The sequence below is a fragment of the Leopardus geoffroyi genome, chromosome B3 (assembly GCF_018350155.1).
Source record: "Leopardus geoffroyi isolate Oge1 chromosome B3, O.geoffroyi_Oge1_pat1.0, whole genome shotgun sequence".
In the NCBI taxonomy this organism is placed as follows: Eukaryota; Metazoa; Chordata; class Mammalia; order Carnivora; family Felidae; genus Leopardus; species Leopardus geoffroyi.
In genome coordinates this window covers 113,635,933-113,658,375 of record NC_059337.1, presented here as the reverse complement: position 1 = coordinate 113,658,375, position 22,443 = coordinate 113,635,933, and the positions used below count along the sequence as shown (strand labels likewise).

Below are 22,443 nucleotides of genomic sequence, written 5' to 3'. Positions count from 1 at the left end.
TTCACAGACAGTTGCTTTTTATTGACATTGAACACGGCATTTCAGTCTTGGATGTCAAGCACATTAATACTCTTGTTACTCAGCATTGTCTATGGTTTCAAACACTTCTTCTGCCAAGAGGGATGGGACAAAAGACCAGACAGAAATTCGACTTTGGTTTCCAGACAGGTTAAAGGAGGATAAACACACAAACCGCAGAAGCTTTTGATTATAAGGCAGTATCTTCTGTACTTAATACACTATGGGAGGATTCCTGAAAGGCTGGGAAGGAGCTAGGGTGGGGGAAACAGCTTGACCCCCAAGTTCAGTGTGAACGCAGCTCCATTCTTGCTTTTTCCTTAGGATCCTTTTTTTTTTTTTTTTTTTTTTTTAATTCCCAGGTAGATAATATTATCCTCATGGGCGTTAGAGATATTCAGGATATTATAAAACTAGAGCTGTAATTCCTTTTCAATGAGCTCAGGAGGGGTTATTCAGGAGACTGTGGTACATGTGATGTTTGAGTTGTTCGAGGTAGAAATGTCTCAGCTAGATCTCATCCTGGGGGAAAGGCAGCAACAGAAACGGGAGACGGCTGTAAATTGCCAGCCTTGCAAAGTCAAGTTTAAAAGACAGATGCTCTAATGTGCTTTTTTTTTTTTTTTCCAATGTTTGTCAGTTTAAAGGGTGAGAGGGGGGAAGCTTATAGCAGCTGAGGTGTTCAGATGAACTAGTTCCAACCTTGAAGGTTTTGCAGTGTGCAACACACACACACTTTGTGGAAGTCAAAGGCTTGGTTTCTGGATGCTCCTGCTCAAGCCACACAGTTTTCAGCCCTTGATTGATAAATGGTGAGACTGCCTTAGAGCTATGAAATAAAGCTCAGCTTCTCCAATGGCAGAGAATCAGAGTATAAATGAACTCTTTCGTCTTTCTGTTTTCTGTTAGGGGAGGGTGGAGGCAAAGATCATCTCCTCTGCACTCAACAGAAGGCCTCAGTTGCAGATGGGGAGATATATCACCAGGGTGCTCTCAGGCTAGGACAGGTATCACCTGTGTACCTTCTGCCCTTGGACTAATTCCCAGCAGAAGTTCACCATTGAGTCCTGAGGAGCAATTTCAGGCCCATGAGCCTGGATTCTGTTTCTGACTCATCTATGATGGCCTCACAAAACAGCAAAAAACAGAGTGCATTTGCTTGGGTTTTTCAAAGAGCAAGGAAACCACTGGTGACCACCCCATCCTACAGCAGGAAGCATAGCCTTTGCTGAGCCCTGGCCAGTCATTAAAATGAGACAGGGAGAGGTCAGATTGGACTTAACTCCCTGACCTTGCTTGCACCCAGTTGGGCTCACAGTCCAGTGTGAGGGAGAACAGCTTGAATCTCAGCAGGGATAGTGCCTTTTCCAAGATAGGAACTCTTGCCCCAGAGGGGCACTGCAAATGCCTACTCATTTGCAGTGGGGAAGGGGAAAGGTGAGTCTATTCCTTTTCCTCTAGCCCTGCCAATACCTTTCCCATCTGGAAAGGGAAGTCCAGTTTTAGTGAGTTCTAGGCTTTTGTCACAGTTCAGGTGAATTGGAAATTTTAGTCCTGTCTTGTTCAGGGATGTTGGGAAAACTTCAAGTATAAATCCCCACATAAGGACCATATACAATATAAAAGATACCATCCTTCCTAAGAGTATCAGTGCAGAAAGCTCTGACTTATGGCACTGACGCCCTTAGTAACTAGTAACATGGACCATCCCAGTCTTGTATCTAGAATCGGGCAGCATCCAGAGCTCAGTATTCTTGTGGGAAAAAAAGTGGTTTTTATACTGGGTCTGGATTTTTAAAAGTTGGGCCCTGAAACATGATAAGGCACCTAGAGAATGAAGGCTTCATGGAAAGTGAAATAACACATTTCACAGAACAGGCTGGGGGAGGGCTGTTAGACCCCATCACAGTAGTATCACACCCCAGGACACCAATCTCTAATCACAGAGGCACCAGGTGGTTGGAGGGGGAAAGGGGTAGGAGAAATATTCACAGCAACGTTGGCCCTCTGGCAGCACATGGAACAGAAGCAAAAAGCTGCTGTCTGTCCAGTTCCCGTAGCTGGCGGGCAGCAGGTGGGTTCGTAGGTGGGTTCACAGTTGGAGAGCAATGGTTCATGTAGCTGGCCATGATGAAGGTAGCCTCTGCAATCTAAGGAGACAGCAGAAACAAAGGAATTGAACTAGCCTTGGCCTGAATCCTGGCTTTCTCCCTAGCTGTTATACTAGGTGTATAACCTTCCTGGGCTTCAGTTTCTTACCTCTTAAAATATCTGGGAGGTTCAGAGGCGCAGTGACACAGTACCTGTTAGTCTGAAGGGCCACTGGCGCACAGTACCCTCCTGAGAACAGGAGGAGCAATATTCTCTGCTTACCTCCGAGTGGGGAAGTGGTCCTTCCTGGAGGAAGGTGTCTGTATAGCCTCTCCTATGGCAGGGGTGGTATTAAAGAGAGGAGGAGGTTTGGGATACTCCAGTTTTACGATTAAAACAACAGGGTCTCCAGTGACTTTCAGAATGGAATCAGGAACTATTAATCAGAACTTAGGTTTTGGAACCTTTTTAATTGTTATTTTTGCTAGTCAGTATTTCCTGTACTGAGTAGGAACAAAGCTCTTAAAGCAGTAGAGGTCTTTGGGACTGTCTTAAAGACCACAAGGGGGGGGTGGCGCGTGTACAGGCTGTCCCACTTTGTGACTAGTGTTGGCAGAGCCCAGGAGAAGGTGACAGCACACTGAGGAGGACGCTGCCCTGGCCCCTGGATCAGCTGCATGAAGAGCAAGTGGGCCCCGCCTCAAGCCTACGTGGTGCTGGGCTGCAAGGGCTGAGAGGCCCATGTGGAGAGCATGGACGTAGCCGGACCAGTGTGCGTGCCCTCCCGGCCAACCCCTCACTGATCAGCTCACCGGTGACTATTGAGATGCCACGCTACCTGAACCCTTGGAGGACTGACTACAGACAAGGCCAAAAGTTGTACCTGGGACAGGGCCCTTCTAGAGTATGGTCATAATAACCCCAGCATCCTTTCCTAACTGCAAGCCCACCTCATCATAACTAGGTAGATCTGAGTAACATGTTTTAGCAGCTGTCAGACCCACCTTGGGAGCAGCCATCCGGAAGAGCAACTTTTCAGTGTGGCCTTTTCCAGAGCTCTGGTCCAGAATGGATCTGATCACAAGCATGAAGTCATCCCGGCAGCCACCGAAGGTCATTACTGAAGAGTAGGGGTAAGTGACGTGCACATGCTGTGAGAAGAAGCCCGTTAGTTCTAGGGAAATTTTCCACCTGCCTCCTGAACTAAACCAGCATCCCCTGTCTATTGTGGGCACTGGTAGCCTTAACCAGAAAGGGAGAACTCTGAAGTGGTCATAATTTGGAGATTCATGTCTTGAATGTCAATAAGCTGTATCTAGACTAGAGGACAGCAAGGCTGGGGCGAGGCCTCACTTAGCTCAGGCCTTTGAGTGCAGAGAGAAGAAAAGATGCTGTTCAGGAGAAGGAGGGGTCAGAAGGCCAGCCCTCATCTTTCCATACCATAGTGCTGTGGTCCAGGATGCTGACCCCATCCTCATTCACAGCAATCCACACCAGAGCATTCTCCTTGGAAGACAGCTGTGCAGGCTGGGGAAACAGGAAAATCTCATCACACATGTCCACAGCTAGGGAAGCTGAACTGACGAGAGCTTTCTGAGGAAGAAGGCACATCCAGGGATCTGCTAGGCAGTGATTTCCAACCTTTTTCACATCTTGGAAAACACGAAAGATGGTACTTGCACAGCCTGCCAAAGTAAATAGCCTTGGGGCTCTAGCTATCTAATTACCGTCCCAAGAGGAGAGGGGTACCTATAGCCCATCCTGCCATAGTACACTCGTTGGGAGGCTCTGTGCTGCACAATAAAGGCCAGCCCTGGCCGCTCTCATGAGCATGGGGACTGGGCTGTTTTCTAGTTCACACAAACTGACAGCATTCTACCCAGTCTCTCCCAGCTGAAGTGCATCTTGCTTCAGCCAATTTCCTAGGGGCTGCAAATGAAACAGGAAAGCAAGCAATCTGAGGGGCTTTAGGCACTACCAGTGAGAAAAGTAACTCTCTGTTGGACAATTCTTAAAATGACTAACTTTCACTGCCAGGACTGCAGTAGAGCAATCTGGATTTCCTATCTCTCTTACCCAAAAGGCTGGAGAAAGGGAAGGACATGTCCTCCTTTTCAGAAGCTTTTCCCAACCCCCCAGACAGAGGGTCCCAGGGTCCCCCATTATATGCCTTTATAACACCCGTATATGCCTTCAGAACACTTGTTACAGCTTACAAAATAACGTATGTATTTAGAGAGAGAATATATATGATTATCTGATTAATGTGTACCTCCTTACTAGATGGGAAGCCCCACAAAGGCCTGATGTCTGATTCGCTCATCTCTTGTAATCTTAGGCAGTGCCTGAAACCTAGCAGGAGCTTAACAATTCTTTATTGAATAAATGAGTGAATGTCCACTGTCTAATCTGTACTGTTAGTGAACAGGATCATGATCCAGCTTTGAGGATCCTCTGAGTATGAATAAATTTTATGCACACCAGACACCTGGAGAAGAAAAGTTCCAGTTGAAATTAATATGGGTCACCTGGCCTGTCATGCAGTGAAATTAACTGTTGCCTGAGTAATTTAAGAGTCTCCTTTGGCCATGCTAAGTCAGTAGAGATGTATTCATTTAGGTTATATATTGTTCTATCTTTTGCACTTTTAAAAATGTTTATTTTTGGGGCGCCTGGGTGGCACAGTCGGTTAGGCGTCCGACTTCAGCCAGGTCACGATCTCGCGGTCCGTGAGTTCAAGCCCCGCGTCAGGCTCTGGGCTGATGGCTCAGAGCCTGGAGCCTGTTTCCGATTCTGTGTCTCCCTCTCTCTCTGCCCCTCCCCCGTTCATGCTCTGTCTCTCTCTGTCCCAAAAATAAATAAACGTTGAAAAAAAAAAATTTTTTTAAATGTTTATTTTTGAGAGAGGGAGAGATAGTGTGAGCAGGGGAGGGGCAGAGAGAGAGGAAGACTGGATCTGAAGCAGGCTCTGCACTGATACCAGACAGCCCGATGCAGGGTTTGAATTCCTGAACCATGAGATCATGACCAGAGCTGAAATTGGATGCTTAACCGACTGAGCCACCCAGGCGCCCTCTTTTACACTTTTTAAAAAATGAAAGCATTCTTGAGGGTGTTATGTCAAGTTTGAATCCTTATGTGTGAATTAGTCTTTCCCCCACCCTGCCCAGGGGTAGCATTATAAAAGAAATTAAAAAAAAAAAAAAAAAAAAAGGAGGCACTTGGGTGGCTCGGTTGGTTGAGCATCCAACTCTTGATTTTGGCTCAGGTCATGATCTAATGGTCCTGGAATTGAACCCTGTGTTGGGCTCTGAGTTGGGCATGGAGCCTGCTTGTGATCTTCTCTCTCTCTCTCTCTCTCTCTCTCTCTCTCTCTCTGTTCCTCCCCTGCTCTTATTCTCAAAAAAAAAAAAAAAAAAAGCAGTCAAAAAAGGAAAGATGAACATCACCCAGAAATAATCCTGGCCCCAAAGCAGTGATCACAACTCTACTCTGGACCCTGGAAATCTGAGAGAAAGCCAGAAATGGGTGGAGAAACAGCGACCTCTGGTGGTTGCTAGTGTGCATGTGGGCCCTGGAGCCTGGACTGACTCAAACGTGATCAGATGTGGGCAGTAGCTTGAGAAATTCAGGGCATGTTCCTGAGGGTGTGGTAATCACTCCTTCCCCTGGACACCACCCACACTTACCTGAGCAGCAAAAAGCTTAGCACCAAAGAAAGGCCATTTCCGGGCCACTGTCAGGTAGATGCGGATGCACTCAGGAGGGGAGCAGCCTTGCAGTGCGGTCCACTTTGTGGTCAGCAGATCTGCCAGGTGCCTGGTTTGGATGGATGGAAAGAGATGGTGGCCGTGAAGTGCCAACATGTTTTCATTGCAACTGGAGGTCTAACCCGGCTCCACAGTCCATGCCTCCCCACAGCAACCCCCTCCAAGACCTTGCAGCCTACCTCAGCTGTTCAGGGGGTGCCCCGTGTCTGTAGCGCCTTGGGTAGAACCTGTCTAGGACTTGTTGGAGGTGATGCTGAAGCTTGGCAGGGGGTGTGCTCCCAGGGCCTGGTGGGGTGGGCCTCTCTAAGTCTCCATATTCTACCTGTGTTGGAAGCACATGGAGTGAGCAGTCAAGAATCCAGAGGTGGATGGGGTGGGGGTGGGGCTGGGGCTGCTGGAGAGGTGAAATAAACCATTACTTCATTACTTTATTGGTGGGGTGTGAATGGATGCGAAAACACTTCTTGTGAACAGACCCTGTGTCTCAAGTTTCACACACACTAGAGAAACCACCTTATGGTCCTAGATGATTATTTACATCCACTTGCCTTTGGCAGCTGAGGTTAAGTGCCTTATCCAAAGACACAATTAGCGGCAAAGGAAAACTATGGATATTCTGGCTTCTAATCCAAAAATATGAGATCCAGAACTGAAGATGCTATAGCTCCTAGAATATTGCAGTGTTCCAAGCCTTTGAATCAGACACCTCACTCAAATCCCAGCTCTGCCATCTGCCAGCTTTGTAACTTTGAGCAAGCTGCTTAAACTCTCTGGGCTTCAGTTTCTTCATCTATTAAGTGGAATTAAGAACTAACAGGGATAATACATATAAACTGTTCAGCAGAGGACCCTCTATAGAGTATTGGGTAAATGCTTATTATTATAAAGATCAACTGTTATTATTGCTCCTTCCTCTCCACCATGTAGATTCAGACCCTTTCTCATGGGAACCAGGAGGGCATCCCAGATATCTTTGGCCAGATAGCCTCCTCAAGGTAATAAGGAGACGGGTCGAAGTCTGAATGCGTGTTCCCCTTCCTAATTCTACTTACAATGCTTTACAGTTGTAAGTACAAATTTTGCCACATCCATTATGTGATATACATCATTTCAGTAGCATACTGAAGGAAATGCAATGACGCATTTTTGTTTACTGTACACAGACAAGGAAACTAAAGCACAGACCACTGCAGTGACCTGGCCAAAATCTCACAGTGGGAAGGCGGGTAGCATTCAAAGGCAAATCTTTGGATTCCACGTCCAGTGTTCTGTCCATAACCTGTATCTGCAGCGAAGGGCTCTGCTGGGTAAGGAGTCAGCTTCCCTCCACAGCCAGGGACAGCGAGGCCACCCTCCCCTCAGGCACCACAGGGTCTGCAGTCTCCTGTTTTAGGCTGTGTGGTACGTTCCACGTGTGAGTTCAGACACGGTGCCCTGATCCTGCCAATTCCTGAACTGCCTTACCTGGGCCATCAGGGCAGCCATCTCGAGAGCCAGCTCCTTGTTGACAGGAAACCTCCCTGCCACTATCTCCCCGCTAGTCTGGGAGGCAAGCAGCAGCCGCTCCCGCTCCGTCTCCCCTTTGACTTGACTCCGAAAGTACAGCCTACAGGGAAGACAGAAGAAGCCAAGACTCAGTTGGGATCCTGAATGGATGAGGTTGTCTTGGCCTCTGTTTATCTTGATTTCCAAAGAAAGAAACTACTCTCTTTATACCATCTGTGAGCCTATTTCTATTGCCTCCAGAAAAACTTAACTAAACATGACACAGGGCAGATACAGGGCCATTAGATCTCAGCAACAGTGGCACATGTTACACCTGAATACACCACCACGCTACTGGATCAGGGGAGGGGATCTGCTCCCTGGAACCAGAGCTTATTAGGGAACTGGATGAGTTAAAGATTCCAAGAGACTAATGGAAATTATTTGCCTAGAGACATACCTGGGATGGGATTTTCTTATTCAGATGGATAAAAAAAAAAAATCCTGGTATCTACTTCTATATTTCCTGGAATTGTTATAGGAGCTATTTATCCTTTAGCCTTAAATAGTGCTCATACAAAGTTTCACTCTCCTAATGTAACACATGCAGCCATCCCACAAGGTTGGTCTGTTTCCTTGGCAGGAATATGCGCGCGTGCGCACATGTGTGTACATACGTGCGGTACAGGGACTGAGAGCCTGAGCTGTCCAGGTTCTCCAAGAGGATCAGCAGAGCCTCATTAGTTGGCCTCATTAGTTGGGGCCCCAACTAATAACCACTACACAGTGTTCTATCTGTGGATCCACTGCCTGTCCGGCACAGGCCATCCAGCTGGGGGAGTGGCAAGTGGCGCCCCAGTGGCAGCCCTCAGTCTTGGCCCCACCCTCAGGCGGTGTTCAGGACCTGTTCTTGTACATCAGCTTCACCACACGTGTGCCACCCTCAGCCTTTCCAGAGTGCAGCTCCTTCAGGGCCTGTTCCCACTTGGAGATGGCATCACAGATCTTAAAAGAGGCAAGAGAGGAAAGTCAGAAAAGCCCCTGATGAAGAGAACAAGGACCAATCTGGGGCAGGACCCAGGCAGGGGGGCAGGACCCAGGCAGGACGGCAGGGCGGCAGGGCAGCATCGAGTGACTGTCCTCCATTAGGAGGCTTACTTGCAGGCCTCACGTGCCTGGGACCAGAGGAGTCTATAACAACCTCACAGACAGAGGTAGGGCCCTGGGCATGGCGTGAGCAGCAAAGCATGGAAGGCTACCCCCACTGGCCTTAACACCTGAGGGGGCTTTCCCAGAGGCCAGGCAGGCGTCAGTCAAAAACCATGGCCTCATATTACCAGCTCTGTTTCCATTCTACCGACTGCTATTCTCTTGAAGTATACCCAGAGGCCTACTGTGTAACAAAGCCAAACAGACCCCCTGACATTTAAAAACAAGACATGTGGCATAGTTTTTCCAGGCAATGGTAAATAAAAGACTATAGAAGCCTTTGTCCTATTGCCATAAAAAGAGCAGACACAGAACCAAAACACTCCTACTCATCAATGCTACAATACATTCCCACAAACACTTCACATCTTGTCTGCTAATCCCAGACAAGATAGGTCTGAAATCCCATTCAAGGGTCCTTTACTTGTAGAGGTACCATATAGATCTACCTGCTTCCAATTTGCTTGAACCAGTAAGTGCAGGCCCTGGCAGATGGAAAGATTGAGGGGCCAGGGAACAGCACCACATCCAGTGGATCTAGGTGTACAGCTACCCACCTCCATGTGTGGATTGTGTGACTGGCAGCAGCCCCGGTTGGAGCTGCTGCTGACAAGTGCCTCCCTATCCTTCCTACACCACGCTGAGAAGCAGCTTTTCCCCTGGACACTGCACAGCCCTTCAAGGGCAGAAGCGGTGTGGAGACAAGGGCACAAACAACTTCTCTCTGCCTGTACGGGTATGTTTTAGGATGCCACAAAAATGCTGGCTTGGGGGAGCACCTTGGACTCCAAACCCAACAGGCTGGGGGACAGTAAGGCACCAGCCAGGGGGCTCTCTCCCTATCACCAAACCCCGGAAGCCTGGAGGTCTCCCAGGAGGGGCTCATTTGGCTTACGGGAGACCATCATCACCTTGATGCTCCCCTGCAGGCAGTGTTCCAGGTCCCTGCCAGAAGGGTCATCTGTGAAGAGGGCAAAGCCAGAGTGGGATGACTTCCTCATGCCCGTCTCTTGGTTCAGACGCTGGAGGAACTCATCAACTGTGGAGGAGCCGTCAAAACCAACCACCTGCACGAGAGAGGTGTTAGTCCCAGAGGAAATTTCCCGAGAGGAACTCATTCCGGCTAGTGGACGCGTGTATCTGGGAGGTGGAAAGGCTTGGCTGAGAGGAGCAAGGGCAAATGCAAAAGCTAAAGGAAGCTGGTTTCCATAGTCACACACAGAGGGTGAGTGCTTCAGAGACAAGCGGCCCGCTATAAGCTGGAGGCAGACAGAAGCTCTGCTGCTCCTTGACTGCTGCTCTTTTGGAGGTCTTTTGTCCTGCCCCTTTCTTGGTCAATGTCTCGGCTTCCCCGTTCGTGCAGTGGTTTCTAAAGATCTACTTCCCAGGTGCCAAACAGCAGAGCACTTTTGGAGTTCAAGCTCCTTTCTCCCTCCACACAGGCAGTAATGGTCCCACCCCCACCTCCACACCCCAGGCCCATCCTGCTGGTTTGCCTATTATTAAGAGTCTGCCAAGCCTAAGGAGGTTTAACACCCACCTGGCCCGAAGATATTCTCTGGGCCAGTGATATGAGAAGACTCAGGAGAGGGATCCCGTGCGGCCTCCTCACCTGGTAAGTCCCATTGGCGAAGTGCACGGGGATGCTGAAGGGCAAGGAGTGGTGGAAGGGGTTGCGCAGCAGGATGGACACCACTTCCATGCGTGACGGCCTGGCCTCCCGCTCCCCCACCTGTAGAGTCCGCTCCACTGCCCGCTGGCAGTAGGTGGCATACTGGCCAGTTTCATTTCTAAAAAGACAGGGAAGAAAGAAGAGAATCCCAGGGAATTCATTCACCCCTGCCATCTTGACACCTTGGCTGCCTACCCTGACCTAGCCAAGACCGAATCCGCAGCTGGGCAGGCTGTGAAAAACGTGACACTCTGGTCTGGGGTGTTAATTTGTCATTCAGGGCCTATGTGCTGCAAATTGCTGGCAGAGATCTTTCCTCTGGAAGTCAGAAAAACATGGCAACAGACCACGAAAATGTGGGGATGACTTGGGGACACCGGAGCTTCACGTGAGCACATCCACAAAACACACATACATAGACTGGTGTGCAGAGCGGCCCAGGCCTCCACATGCCCATCTGTGCACACAGCACTGAGGTCTCCGTGTCTCCATGACCCCTGTGCAAACCACAGGGGCAGGGTGATTTGACCCATCTTGGTCCCCCCGTCCCTCTTCGCCATGCCACCGTCAGCAGTGCTAGAGTGGCATAGGAAAGGACCCTCACTCACGTGGGATCTGCATGGCGCTGGAGCTGCTGTTTGATGTACCAGAGGAAGTGGTGCTGAGGCAGGAAAAGTGGGGCACACAGAGCCAGGAGCTGCCAGCACTGCCAGGGAACAAGCAGCATGGGGTGAGTGCTGGGTCTGCGGCAATGCCCGCCCTCACAGTCCTGAGCTACCAAGGCTTCAGTGCTCTCCAAACCAGGGCCCCCCACCTTCTGTGGACGGCAGGATGGCCCATCCTGGTCAGGCTTTGTCCAGAACGGCAGTCACCCAATCTGACTATGCACAGACATCCAGAAGGGGCACAGAGAAGGCAGGTGTACTGAGGCAGCTTTGAGCACTGAGGCTGCCCGTTGGCCACCAGGCCTAGAGGGTACCTGCCCCATTCCCTCCTTCCTCCTTCCCCCTTCCCGGCTCCTGGGCAGTCCCTGCCAATGGCCCCGTCAGCTGTTTTGCCCCAGGATGCCCACCTGCATGAGGGAGGACTTCTGAGGTGGGCGGCAGCTGGTCTGCTTCATCAGTTGGCAGTAGATCTCGCTCTGCAGCTCGGGGTGAACCAGGCAGACCTGTAGTGCCGTCTGGGCCAGGGACACGTGATAGTCTACGGAGGCCGCTTCCACAGGCACGTTGATGAAAAGCTGGCAGGACTGGCACGAAAATGGTGGTGGGCCCGGGCAGACCAACAGCCCCTTGACTAGCATCCGTGGTGACAGTGGGCAGATTGGGCCGTCCCCCCCAAGGGCTCCAGGCAGGCTCCAGTTCACTGTAGGAAGCCCTTTCTAAGAGGGATCACTGTCACCGCTTGAGAGCATGTCTGCCTGCTGAGAAGGCTACTCTGGGATAGAATCTATCCTTCTTCAAATGTGTCCGTTACATAAGCAAGACATTCTTTTTTTTTCTTTAAAGAGGACACTCAGATGGACACAAAGAACACTGTAAAATAGGTCAGAATCTCTGAGGTCCAGAAGCAACATAAACCTGGCCTTTCCTGCTGTTCACTATAAGAGAAAGGGAGTTCCTCCAGGGGGAGTTTCACCGGCACTTCCCAAGGAAGCCGGGAATGCCTCCCCACCATAACTGACTGTGCGGGGGGCAGCGGGGTGGGGGCGGGGAGCTGTGGGACTCTTTCCCTTCCATTCAGATCTTTCTGTGAGCTCCCCCTAACCACATGGGTCTCTTCTACCTGAGCACCACCAAGGTGGGCAAATTGCTCTGGGAGAATCTGGGTACGTGGCGAGGGCGCCACCTGTTGGTGCACCTGGGTTCCATTCCCGCTTTACCTTGAAGAGCTTGAGAGCCTCGGTCTGCAGGGCCTCGGAGGGCAGGGTGGTGAGGGAGGTGTATAGCCCGTCTTTGCTGTAACACAGCATGGGGTGCCTCCAGAGAGGGGAATCTGCCCAAAGCACAGCACCAGGGGTGAGGGAACTTGCCTCCCACCTCCACTCCCACTCTGATTTGTGAAGAAAACAAGGGTTAACTGGAACACACGGACTGCACCGGATTTATCCGCAGAATGGGGGGTATGCAGTTGTACACTGCATCTAGCATGCTCACAAGCACGGCTTACAGGAAGGTGGCTACTGCCTTCTTCGTGGGGCTGCAGTGGGGGTGAGTGTGTGGGGCCGTGGGTACCTGCGTGCAAGCATGTGTGTGCAGGAGAGGCCCCTCCCTGCAGTGTCAGGTATGGATGGTCAGTGCCTGTCAGCGGGGAACACGCAAGGAGCAGTGAAGGGGTGTGCGGCGTGTGCCATTAGTTCCTCAGGGTCCTGAGAATCAGTAGCAAAATAAAGACCCTGTGACACCCCAGGCTTAGGTTAGTCTAATCCCAGTTCAGGCTTCATTCATTGATTAACAAACTTTTAACCAGCTTCCTTCCTTCCTCAACTCTCTGCCCGGCCAGCAAAGCTGCAGTGAACAATGTAAAACACTGACCCACTGGAAAGTCTGCTTCCCAAATAAACTCCCCCAGATACAGAGTGGTCACCTCAGAATCTCACCAGAAACAGGGGCTCTGGAGCGTGGATGGGAATGCCCTTTTGTGGCTTAGATGGTTTTACAACAGCTTCAGAAACGCTGCTATAAATGCTAACAGAAATGCTTTCTTTGGGTTTCTGACCAACCGTTACCCAGCCGCCACCCTCCAACCCAAGCAGTGATGGCCACCGTTGCCTTACCTGGGTCTCCCTCCCCATCCATCAGTTTCCCAATGAGCTGCTCATAGGCAGTGCCAACCCGGGCACTGCTGCCACCTGCAGCCACCGTGAGGTGGTAAAGCCACGTGTCCTGGAAGGGGATGGAAAGCCATCTGATGAGACTGGAGTGGGAAGAATGAAGGCAAGAGCTCCAGAGAAGCTCCCTTGAAAGGGTCAAGCTCAGGGTAAAGTTAGGCTAGTTTGGCTGACACAAGTCAAGGCCAACAGTCTCTAAGAGGGAAGACCTGGGATCAGGTGAACATGAACCCAAGTTTCTACGCCTGAGGTGCTATCTCACGGCCCCAGTGGAGAGATGCTGGTCACTGAGAATGAATTCAGTATAAGGAATAGTTCAACCAGGGAATGAATACTAGTTGCCAAAATGTCCAGAAAGAAAGAAACTTGAATTTGGGGAGGTTGAGAAAGGAAAAGGGGAAGACAAGAATCACAGGACCAAGCTTGGCCATGGAGGCCCAGCCCCCTCCCTTACCTTTTCATGCTTGGTGCCAATGAGGAGGTAGGTAGGGCTGTGCTCTCGGGGGTGAATCACCAGGGTGCAGTGGGAGGAGAGCAACTGCCTGGTTCCGCCAGCCTCATAGTCTTCGTCTGAGTCACAGGATCGATCTACTTCCTCTATGCGTGCATCCCGCACAGGCAGATGGCCCAGGGGTCGCTGCGAACATGAGCCTTCCATGAATGGGAGAGCCAGCAAGGAATGGGGGAGTGTCTTCTTTCTGAACCCTCAGTCCCTGCTGGGCTGGGCATCATAGATGTGGCCTGGTCACGGGATGAGGGAGTTAACTACAGCTCCCTGGCTGAGGCTTGCCTGGTGAAGCACAGATAGACCCCACAGGTGGAATTTGTGGGCCATTCAGTCTAGAGGGATCCAACCAGCTGGCTTCGTGCTTGTGGTGGAATTAGATGGGATAGAGGGAGAAACTGGGGCCTCGCATTAGGAATGTGGTCTGGAGAAAGCAGAGTGGGTGCTATCAGGAAGCCAGGGAGTACCTTGTCCTCATGGCTCCGATAGTAGTAGAAGGTTCTCCCAACAAGAGCACACCAGACCAGCTTGGAGTGGCCATGTTTTACCTACAAGACAGAAATTAAGACAGCATTGTGAGAACCAGGTAATCCCAGAAGTAAATCCAGGACTGGCAAAGAGAAGCCACAGGGAGGCAGATCTCAAAACCCCTGGTCAACTCAGGTCCTTAGTGGAGATGCCACCCAGACGCCCTACTAACAGAACCAGCCCTTTCACAGCACAGGTCCGTGGCGGGTACCCTGTAACACCCCACTCACCCTTGCACTACATGCCGTTAAAAGATTAACCAGGCCAATCAGATGTCCTGTTCCAAGCATATGGACACAGGAAGAACTTGCTAGTCAGCTCTATGGATGTTGAGAGGGAGGGCAAGGCCACCCAGGGCAGGCATGGGATGCTAACACCCCTGGGAAAACATAAATCACTAGGGAACAGCAAGTGCACAACAGACAGAGGAGAGTGACAGAAGCACAGAATGAAAGGGGAAGCAGACGCAGAGACAGAGCCAAGACTGCTGAGCTTGCTCATACGAGGGGCTTTGCTTCCTGATGGCGTTCTCATCTAGTTAATGTGCTTCCTTGTTAACTTCCATTTTCTTGGGGGTAACAGGAACTCTGCTTCTCATAGCCAGAAAAGCCCTACCTCAAACACCTTTAGGGCAGGTCTGGGATGTTCTGTCTTTGAAGGGCCACACCTACCTCGCCTACATCACACCCTCCCACTATTCATACTGAGGCACGGTAGATGCAGGCAGGGATGGGCAGCAACTCCTAATAACCTTGAAATAGGTACAAGACATTCCTTTCCCTCCTGTCTTGATGATAACTGTTGTGCTAACAACTCTGGTCTCTGTTTTCATTCACCGACACTTTGTGAGGCCAACCAGCTGATCCCTGTGAGCAAACTCCTGCAGACAGGAGCTGTAAGGAGGGCAAGACCCAGGTTCCTGGCCCCCTGGCTCTCGGGGCCCACGTTCCACCCCACCAGCTCCTCCCATACCTTAGTCAGCCAGCCCTTCACGGTGGGCTTGATGCCACCCTGTGGCAGGGCCAGAGGCCCAATGGCCTGGACCTTCAGCAGGCTCTGCAGTACTCGGATCCACTCCTCCAGCAGGCTGGGTGAGTCAGCCGTCAGGTAATAGGTTTTCTTCTCAGAGATAAGCTGTGGAGGGCAGAGTGGGGGCGAGCGGCAGGGAGACAGGAGGATGGAATGCCAGGGACCTGGCTCTGAGGTGGCACAAATCCCTGAAACCACTGGGCCTTCCTTCTTCCCACCTTGGGACTCCCTCCCTTCTTTTCCTTATTGTTTTCTCCCGGTCTCTCTTACCTTCACTCTGTCTCTTCTTCCTTCCCAGTACTCACAAATTAGGATCACATCCAAATGTGGATGTCATGTCTTTCACACATGCTCATTTTGCCTCATCTTTGTCTCTATCATAGTCATAGCCAAACTTAGCACCTCTTGTGTCTAAAATCCTAGCTGCTAGCAACGCCCACCTGGAATGTCTGTGCACCCTCCCCTCGAACAATTTGGCAACGGGAATTCAGTTCCACTTGACCTTGAGGTTTCCGGATGACATCACTCTGTAAGACAGGAATGGGGAGGAAAATGGTATGAGTCTTCTCAGAGCACATCATTCTCCTTTCAGATCTTACTCCAGGCCACAGGCAGAGGGGAAAGTGATTCCTAAGCTCTCCTGGGCTGTGGTATGATGGGTAACTTGTTCTGGATCCCAGTTCTAGCTAAATGGAGCAATGATTAGAGACATGGATCCTAACCCAGGCCTCAAAAAGCATAGATTGAGCCTTTAAAACTGGGTCAGAAGCCACCAGGTTATTACAGAGCTATAGAACCTTTAAATTCTATCACAGCCTTTACACCAAGTGTGGAAATAAGTGGCAAATATATCCCCATTACCCTTCCCAGTGTGCCTGCACACCTTACTAATCAGTCACAGCATAACTACTCATTGAGTGATACAGGCCCAGTATCCTCAACATGGTGTTCAGACAGCCACGGACAATCAGCTGGAGTTGCACAGGAGACACTGTCCTTTTGCCCTCCTGAAAACATCACTGTTGGTTCCCCAGGGATGTCCTGTCAAACTGGAGCCCAACATCCAAGGCTTCCTAATTCCAAACTGTACAGGAAGGAGGTGGAAGAGGTAATGCATTCTGTTAGGACAACCCAGATGATGTGAGGGCAGCCTGCGAACAGTTTCTTTTACAGGACCAGGCATTAGGAGAAATCAGTTTCTGAAGTAAGAAGGAATCACCCAGCCAACTCATCTAGAACTGCCTTTGTTCCGTGCCTGATTTGACTCCAAGAACCAGTAACCAGCCTCATGGCCCCATGTAAGGCTCAAAGCCTTGGGTGCCCAGCCAGGTCACCTCTCCCCACCTGCCAGACCTAGCCCTCTGGCCGTGGGCCATACCACCCCTCTTCCAGCCCATCACAGTTCTGAGTTTGGGGTGGGGTCCTTTTGACTACCGTTCTGGGGAAGGAGGGTCTCACCGGGGACTTGTAGTACATAATCTGTCCCTGTCTCAGGACAAACCAGCGCCTCTTCCACGTCTTCACCCGACTCCCCATTTTTAGCAGGTAGCCCGACTTCTCCAGGGACTCCTATGGGGGTGGGAGGGTATAGGGGGAAGAGGGGGAGACAGAAAAAGGGAATCACTTGGGTTTGTAGATGTCATACAGGACAAAATGGCCCAGTTGAGTTACTGCTTTGTCATCAATTAAAAACCAATTCTTGAGTACCTACTATATATATTTTCAGGGTACCATGCCCTGCTAAGGGTTCAAACAGAACTAGCCTAAAGCAAAGGCGGTCCCGCTGTGGAAGGGTCCCGCTGGCTGGGGAAGACAACACCTGACTATGAGAAGGTGGCAGACCAGGGGCTGCATGAGGGAGAGAATGGCCAGGAAGGGCTTTGGGAAGAGCCAAATCTGGACCGGCCCCAGAAGGAAAAGTCAGCTTTCCTTCAAAGACAAGCCAAGAGGAGGAAAAGGCTATTGCAGGCAGCAGGAAGGGAAAGCGAGGTTTGGGGAACAAGGGGCACATCAGCCAGGCTGGGGCAGATGGGAGATGAAGACAGAGTGGCACAGTGGTGTGGGACAAGCGCTGGGGAGTGAGTGATGTGGGTCTGTGGCACGGCTCTGAGCCTCAGTCTTCTTATCTGTAAAATGGGGTTAACAGCTCTGAGAGGATGGTGAGGACACACGAGACCGGGCACGAAGAGCACTGAGCATGGTGCCTGGCACACTGGAAGAACTCAGTAAATGTCAGCTCTCAGCATTCCAGGGCCAGCATGGGGTTAAAACGAAGTAACTCAGTGAGCCACAGTGTGCTTTCCCACTGGCCAGCCCTGGTTTGCTAAGGAGCTCACCAGGCTCCTTCTCCTTCCTCACAGGGTCTGTTGTGTACTTGATTTCATAGCTGCACACCACCCCTGCCCCGCCCACTCCTCGGGGCCTCACATCTGTTGCAGCCCTCTGCCCCAGCCCTCACCATTCCCCTCATCTCACAGGGATCTGCTCCCACCCTGCCCGGACTCAGCCACACTCCCAGCTTACCCCGCCCAGGCCCAGCCCCTCGGTGGAGTAGGACGAGGTGCGCTGTAGTTTGTGCTCAGGCTCTGAGTAGTCACTGTCCAGCGAGCAGGCATCTGGGGGGATGGCGTAGTCTCCCTCGGAGCTCAGCGAGGACATGGAGACGCCTGCTGAAGAAGGAGTCATCAAGGCCTGGATCCCAAACCTCTCCCAGCTTCCACAGTCCGGGAGCTGCAGAGCCTTCCTCACCAACCCAGGACCTTTGAGTCTGGAGTTCAGGGTCATGGGCAGAGATCAAGCAGGGACTCCCGGATACACCCACCCAGGGGAGGAGGTCAGGGTCTGCTTGCTACACCCCGCACCTTCCTGCTCCCTCCTCTGTACCTCTCTTGATGGCCCGAGGGCTGCCCAGTCCACTGGTCTTCCTGGACTCAGAGCAGGGGACCGAAGTTCGGAAACTCGCCTGAGAGCTGCAGTCATCGTCAGACCCAGAGGACTCGTCCACAAAGGGTACAGTGCTGATCTGCGTGGCTCTCTGCAAGACAGGCCCCTCCCCCACTGCAGCTCCCCTTGCAAAACAAGCCCCTTCCCATGGGCACTTGTACTCCCGCTCCATGTGCCCAGGGTGTGGCCAGCACAGCTTCAACCTTACTCTCCTCACCTCCATGCTTCCCCTGGCCCTTCGGCCCCCCCACACCAGCCTCTGTGGTCCCCAAAGGAGCTGCCCCATCTAGGCTGAACACCTGGCAGTGTGACCCTTGCTCCCACCACTAGGGGTCCAGAATGCCACTCCATGGGCCAAGTGTGAGACAGGAGCTTAAAAACGTGTGGCGATAAGGAAACAAGAGGCCATCTCAGTGGGCAAACATTTAAAAAGACCATTTCAATGTTGGTGAAAGTGTGGGGGAAAAGATATTCCGTAGTGTGATAGAACCTCTCAGAAGGTAATTTGGTACAACCTGCCAAAATTTAAAATATGCATATCATTTGCCCATAAATTTCAACCTCTAAAATTCTGTCCTATGGAAGTACGTATACATTATATGTAAGTGCACGGAGATATATCTGCACATTGATGTTCATTGCAACACTGATTTTAGAGAGAAACAGAAGACCTAAACTGTCAATCAGTGGAGGACAGGTTAAAGTGGCTATGGGGCATCTATACCAAGGGGTACCAGATAGCCCTAAAAGAGGAAGCAGAGCTGTGCATGAAGTTATAGCAGGAAGATGGGAGTGTGAACAAGCAAAGGGTAGGACGTGTGTAATATGATCCCCGCTGCGTGCAAGCATGCGTGTGACAGAGACACAGACACAGAAGATATTTGCAGATGCATCAGAAGGCCTCACAGAATAAACATTAATGATAGCTGCCTCTGGAGTGAAGAATTAGGGAGAAGCAATGTGAAAGAAGATTTCACTTTTGGCTTTCTCTCTCTCTTTTTTTTTAATGTTCATTTTTGAGAGAGACAGAGCACAAGTGGGGGAGGGAAGAAAGAGAGGGAGACACAGAATCTGAAGCAGACTCTAGGCTATCAGCACAGAGCCCGATGTGGGGCTTGAACCCACAAACCATGAGATCATGACCTGAGCCAAAGTGGAAAGCTTAACCAACTGAGCCACTCAGGTGCCTCAGCTTTCTGATTCTTCTATAAAAAGTTTTACAAAGTATTACTATCTTGATCTCAAAAACCAATAACAAAAGGAGACAAAAATGTGTATGAAAACATTATGTTGCAGTTAAACCTGATTTTTGTTAAAAAAATACATAGGGGGTGCCTGGGTGGCTCAGTCGGTTAAGCGTCCGACTTCAGCTCAGGTCATGATCTCGCAGTCCGTGAGTTCGAGCCCCGCGTTGGGCTCTGGGCTGATGGCTCGGAGCCTGGAGCTTGCTTCCGATTCTGTGTCTCCCTCTCTCTCTGCCCCTCCCCCGTTCATGCTCTGTCTCTCTCTGTCTCAAAAATAAATAAAAGTTAAAAAAAAATTAAAAAAAAAATACATAGATATGAAATTAATGTAATATTGTGTGCCAACTATACTCAAAGAAAAATATATAGAGATGTTATGAGTGTACACATAGGAATATATATTTGAACACATACGAGAAGTTCTGGAAGAGGTTCTCCTGGGTCAGACATGTGAAAAGATGGGTAGGAGAGGTGGAGCAGGCATAGGCCTCACTTTAACCTTCCACTTTGCCCATGATCATATGGATTCAAGTTTTTGTAAACATACAAGTTTTATAATTAAGATCTAATAAATAATAAAATTACATATATATGGGTGCTGAGCTCCCTGCCCAGAGTCACGTGTGTGCAGAAGCCTGACCCTAGAGCCCCACTGAATGAATGGGGCCTCCCAGATGGCACACCCCCTCCTCGGATAGCAGCTTCTTACCCCCTTCAGGGCTGTGTAGACAGGCACGGTGACATTCTTGTAGACAAGGCCAGAGAAAGGCCCAGGGGACGCAAGGGCAGGAGGGCTTGAAGCTGGAGGGGGTGGAAAAGAAGGATGAGTTTAACTCAGATGCCATAACTCACTCACGAGCCTGCAGTAGCAGAGACCTGGGCAGACTGAGGAGGAGATCCATGGAGAGAGTTCTTTGAAAGAGCACTCCAGGCGACAGGTAGGGTGGCAATCCTCAGCATGGGGGCTGAGAATTTGTTCAGTCCCACTCGTGTGAAGGTGAGTTACCAACCATGAGACTACAGAGCCCTCACATCACTGTGGGGATTCAGTGGCTGGCTAGTGACTCAGGAGCCAGAGGGCGGGGATGCGGTTCCTTCAGGGGGCTCATCTAAATCAAGGCACGGGGGAGATGTCCCACCCCCTCCCAGTCCTGGGTGCTACAGAGGGGAAGCCAGTGCAGGTGGGAGGCTGGGCTGGAGGACCCCGCCTCTAACGACTCCTCCAGCTCTGTAATTGGTGTTCAAGGCCACGCCCACTCGGCATGTAATGAGCAACTCCTGTCTGCACAGCTTCCTTTTCCCTTAGCCCTGGCTGTGATTTCACTGAACCTCACCTGTTGGGGGAGGGAACAGGGTGCCTGGATGGAGCACCAGGTGGCCCTCAGAGTGTTACTCAGAGTCTTCTCCCTGCATGCCCACCCTGTCTACCATTTGGGGCTCACTTGGGACTCACCGCAACAGGTGGCAATAGTTCTGGGAGATGCGTCTGAGAGCCGCATGCCAGCCATAGCCACCGCGTAGATCCGGCTCTCCTGGAATGGAAGACCCCAGAGGGTCAGAGTCCAGCTCTGTGCCCAGCCCAGCACCTCCTGGGTGTGGAGGTAAAAGGATGGCTGTGGACCTAGGTCCACATCCACGTTTGGCCAATTATACAGCTGGGGTAATCCTAGGCAAGTTATATTTGAGCTTCCTTTTCCTCAGCTCTGAAGTGGAGATAATACTCACCTGTCAGGCTGTTACAAAAATCAAATAAAATCATTAATGGAAACATCTAACACCTGGAATATAATCAGCATCCAACAGATACTCAGTTCTTGTCTCCACACAAGAAGTTCAAGAGGAGAGGGTCAGTGACCTGTTTCTCTGCATCTTACCCATTTTAGAGGTCTTGGGTCTCTGGCTCTCACCCCTGGAAGCTGGAGTGTTGATAATGAGGAAGTCAGAGCCCCATGGCAAAGGCATGCCTTTTTGTAAGCCAGTTGTTTGGAAGCTAGGCCACAATTTTTTCCAACACTAACAACGTTACGTTCATGGTTAGGCCCAACCTGCAAAGCTTGTCTAAGCTCACCTGGACCCTGAATCCCGCTGTAGAAGACACATCGATGAGAACCCTCACTTTACCCCTTGGCGTTCCTGGGTCTGAAAGAGGCCCACAGGCCTAGGGAGCTTTCCTAATGGCTTTGATCAAACAACCCAGAGGCTCTGCCTGTGCTTTTTCAGATCTCTTTTCTCCACTCAAGGCAAAGAGAAACAAAGACCTTCTCAGGTGACAGGAAAGTCACAAGGACTAGGGAAGGTGGGCCTGGCTGGCTCAGGGAGGCAGCGGGACTGGGGCTGGAAAGGCCATGAGGTGCTAGTGGGATGTCCCCCAGAGAGGAGCAGCAGCTCTGGGGCACGTGGGGGAGAGAGGGCTGGGTGGGACCTCCCCTGAGCTGAGCAGAGGGATGGGAAGGTAAGAGACAGGGTGGTGAGAAAGGGGATCCCAGGAAGAGACTGGTCCTGCCAGTCCTGGTCACAGAATTCCTTTAACTTCACAGACAGAATGTAAGCAAAGCTTGAGGGATTTGGGTAAAACAGACTTGGGAGTGTTTCACAAAAGTTATCGACTGACTGCCTAACTCACAAGGTTGTTTTGAGAATCAACAGAAAAATGGCTCTGCATGCTTGAATTGGTGAATCAGTATATTTGCCTCCTTCCCCTGAGAAATGCCCTCTCAATTTCCAATTTCTAGTCTTGATTTCCTCTCAGATGGTCACTGCCCAGGTGGTCCCACCTGAGAAGAGAGGGTAGGCACCTATCTTGTGTTTCTTGGGAGCAAGTTACAATGAGGGCTGTGAACAGGAGACAGCTGCTCTGTAGGCTGGTATGGCCGACTGCTGGGTCCCCAGGACCCAGCTGAGAGCAGGGAGGGCCTGTGGGAACACCTGATACCCCTTCAAACCTTCATCCCCAGAGCTTCCCTGATGTTCACATGGGGAAAATGTTGTCCAGAGCATCTTATATTCACTCCCTTTTCCTCTTGTGTCACTCTCCTCCTCCCCCCAACACCCTCTTAACCTGTACAGGCAGAACACAAGAACTGCTCTGAGCCATCACGGTGGACGGCTATATTTTGGCA

At 50.8% G+C, this 22,443-nt stretch overlaps 1 protein-coding gene and 1 long non-coding RNA gene across 10 annotated transcripts in view; one reads left to right on the top strand and one right to left on the bottom strand.

The window, feature by feature from the left end:
- PLEKHH1 (pleckstrin homology, MyTH4 and FERM domain containing H1) overlaps positions 1-22,443 on the bottom strand; it is a 54,066-nt gene continuing 31,623 nt past the window's right edge. For 5 of the 9 annotated variants that reach the window (XM_045451351.1, XM_045451356.1, XM_045451357.1 and 2 more), the window contains 22 exons: positions 20,778-20,856; positions 20,034-20,125; positions 18,021-18,171; positions 17,661-17,806; positions 16,596-16,706; positions 15,578-15,664; positions 15,081-15,242; positions 14,048-14,128; positions 13,530-13,712; positions 13,022-13,130; positions 12,128-12,297; positions 11,318-11,494; positions 10,854-10,951; positions 10,186-10,363; positions 9,485-9,640; positions 8,269-8,369; positions 7,344-7,485; positions 6,059-6,201; positions 5,799-5,928; positions 3,550-3,636; positions 3,114-3,260; positions 1-2,168 (listed from right to left, as the gene is read on the bottom strand). In XM_045451351.1, coding sequence (XP_045307307.1) covers positions 2,007-2,168; positions 3,114-3,260; positions 3,550-3,636; positions 5,799-5,928; positions 6,059-6,201; positions 7,344-7,485; positions 8,269-8,369; positions 9,485-9,640; positions 10,186-10,363; positions 10,854-10,951; positions 11,318-11,494; positions 12,128-12,297; positions 13,022-13,130; positions 13,530-13,712; positions 14,048-14,128; positions 15,081-15,242; positions 15,578-15,664; positions 16,596-16,706; positions 17,661-17,806; positions 18,021-18,171; positions 20,034-20,125; positions 20,778-20,856 — 2,892 coding nt within the window. In that variant the 3' untranslated portion in view covers positions 1-2,006. The remainder of the gene's footprint in view (positions 2,169-3,113; positions 3,261-3,549; positions 3,637-5,798; positions 5,929-6,058; positions 6,202-7,343; positions 7,486-8,268; positions 8,370-9,484; positions 9,641-10,185; positions 10,364-10,853; positions 10,952-11,317; positions 11,495-12,127; positions 12,298-13,021; positions 13,131-13,529; positions 13,713-14,047; positions 14,129-15,080; positions 15,243-15,577; positions 15,665-16,595; positions 16,707-17,660; positions 17,807-18,020; positions 18,172-20,033; positions 20,126-20,777; positions 20,857-22,443) is intronic. The other 4 variants (XM_045451355.1, XM_045451360.1, XM_045451354.1 and 1 more) reach the window with 3 other exon arrangements.
- Positions 6,197-7,599, top strand: LOC123584025. Its single transcript, XR_006705120.1, has 2 exons — positions 6,197-6,945; positions 7,043-7,599. It is a non-coding gene; the product is annotated as an uncharacterized LOC123584025 (long non-coding RNA).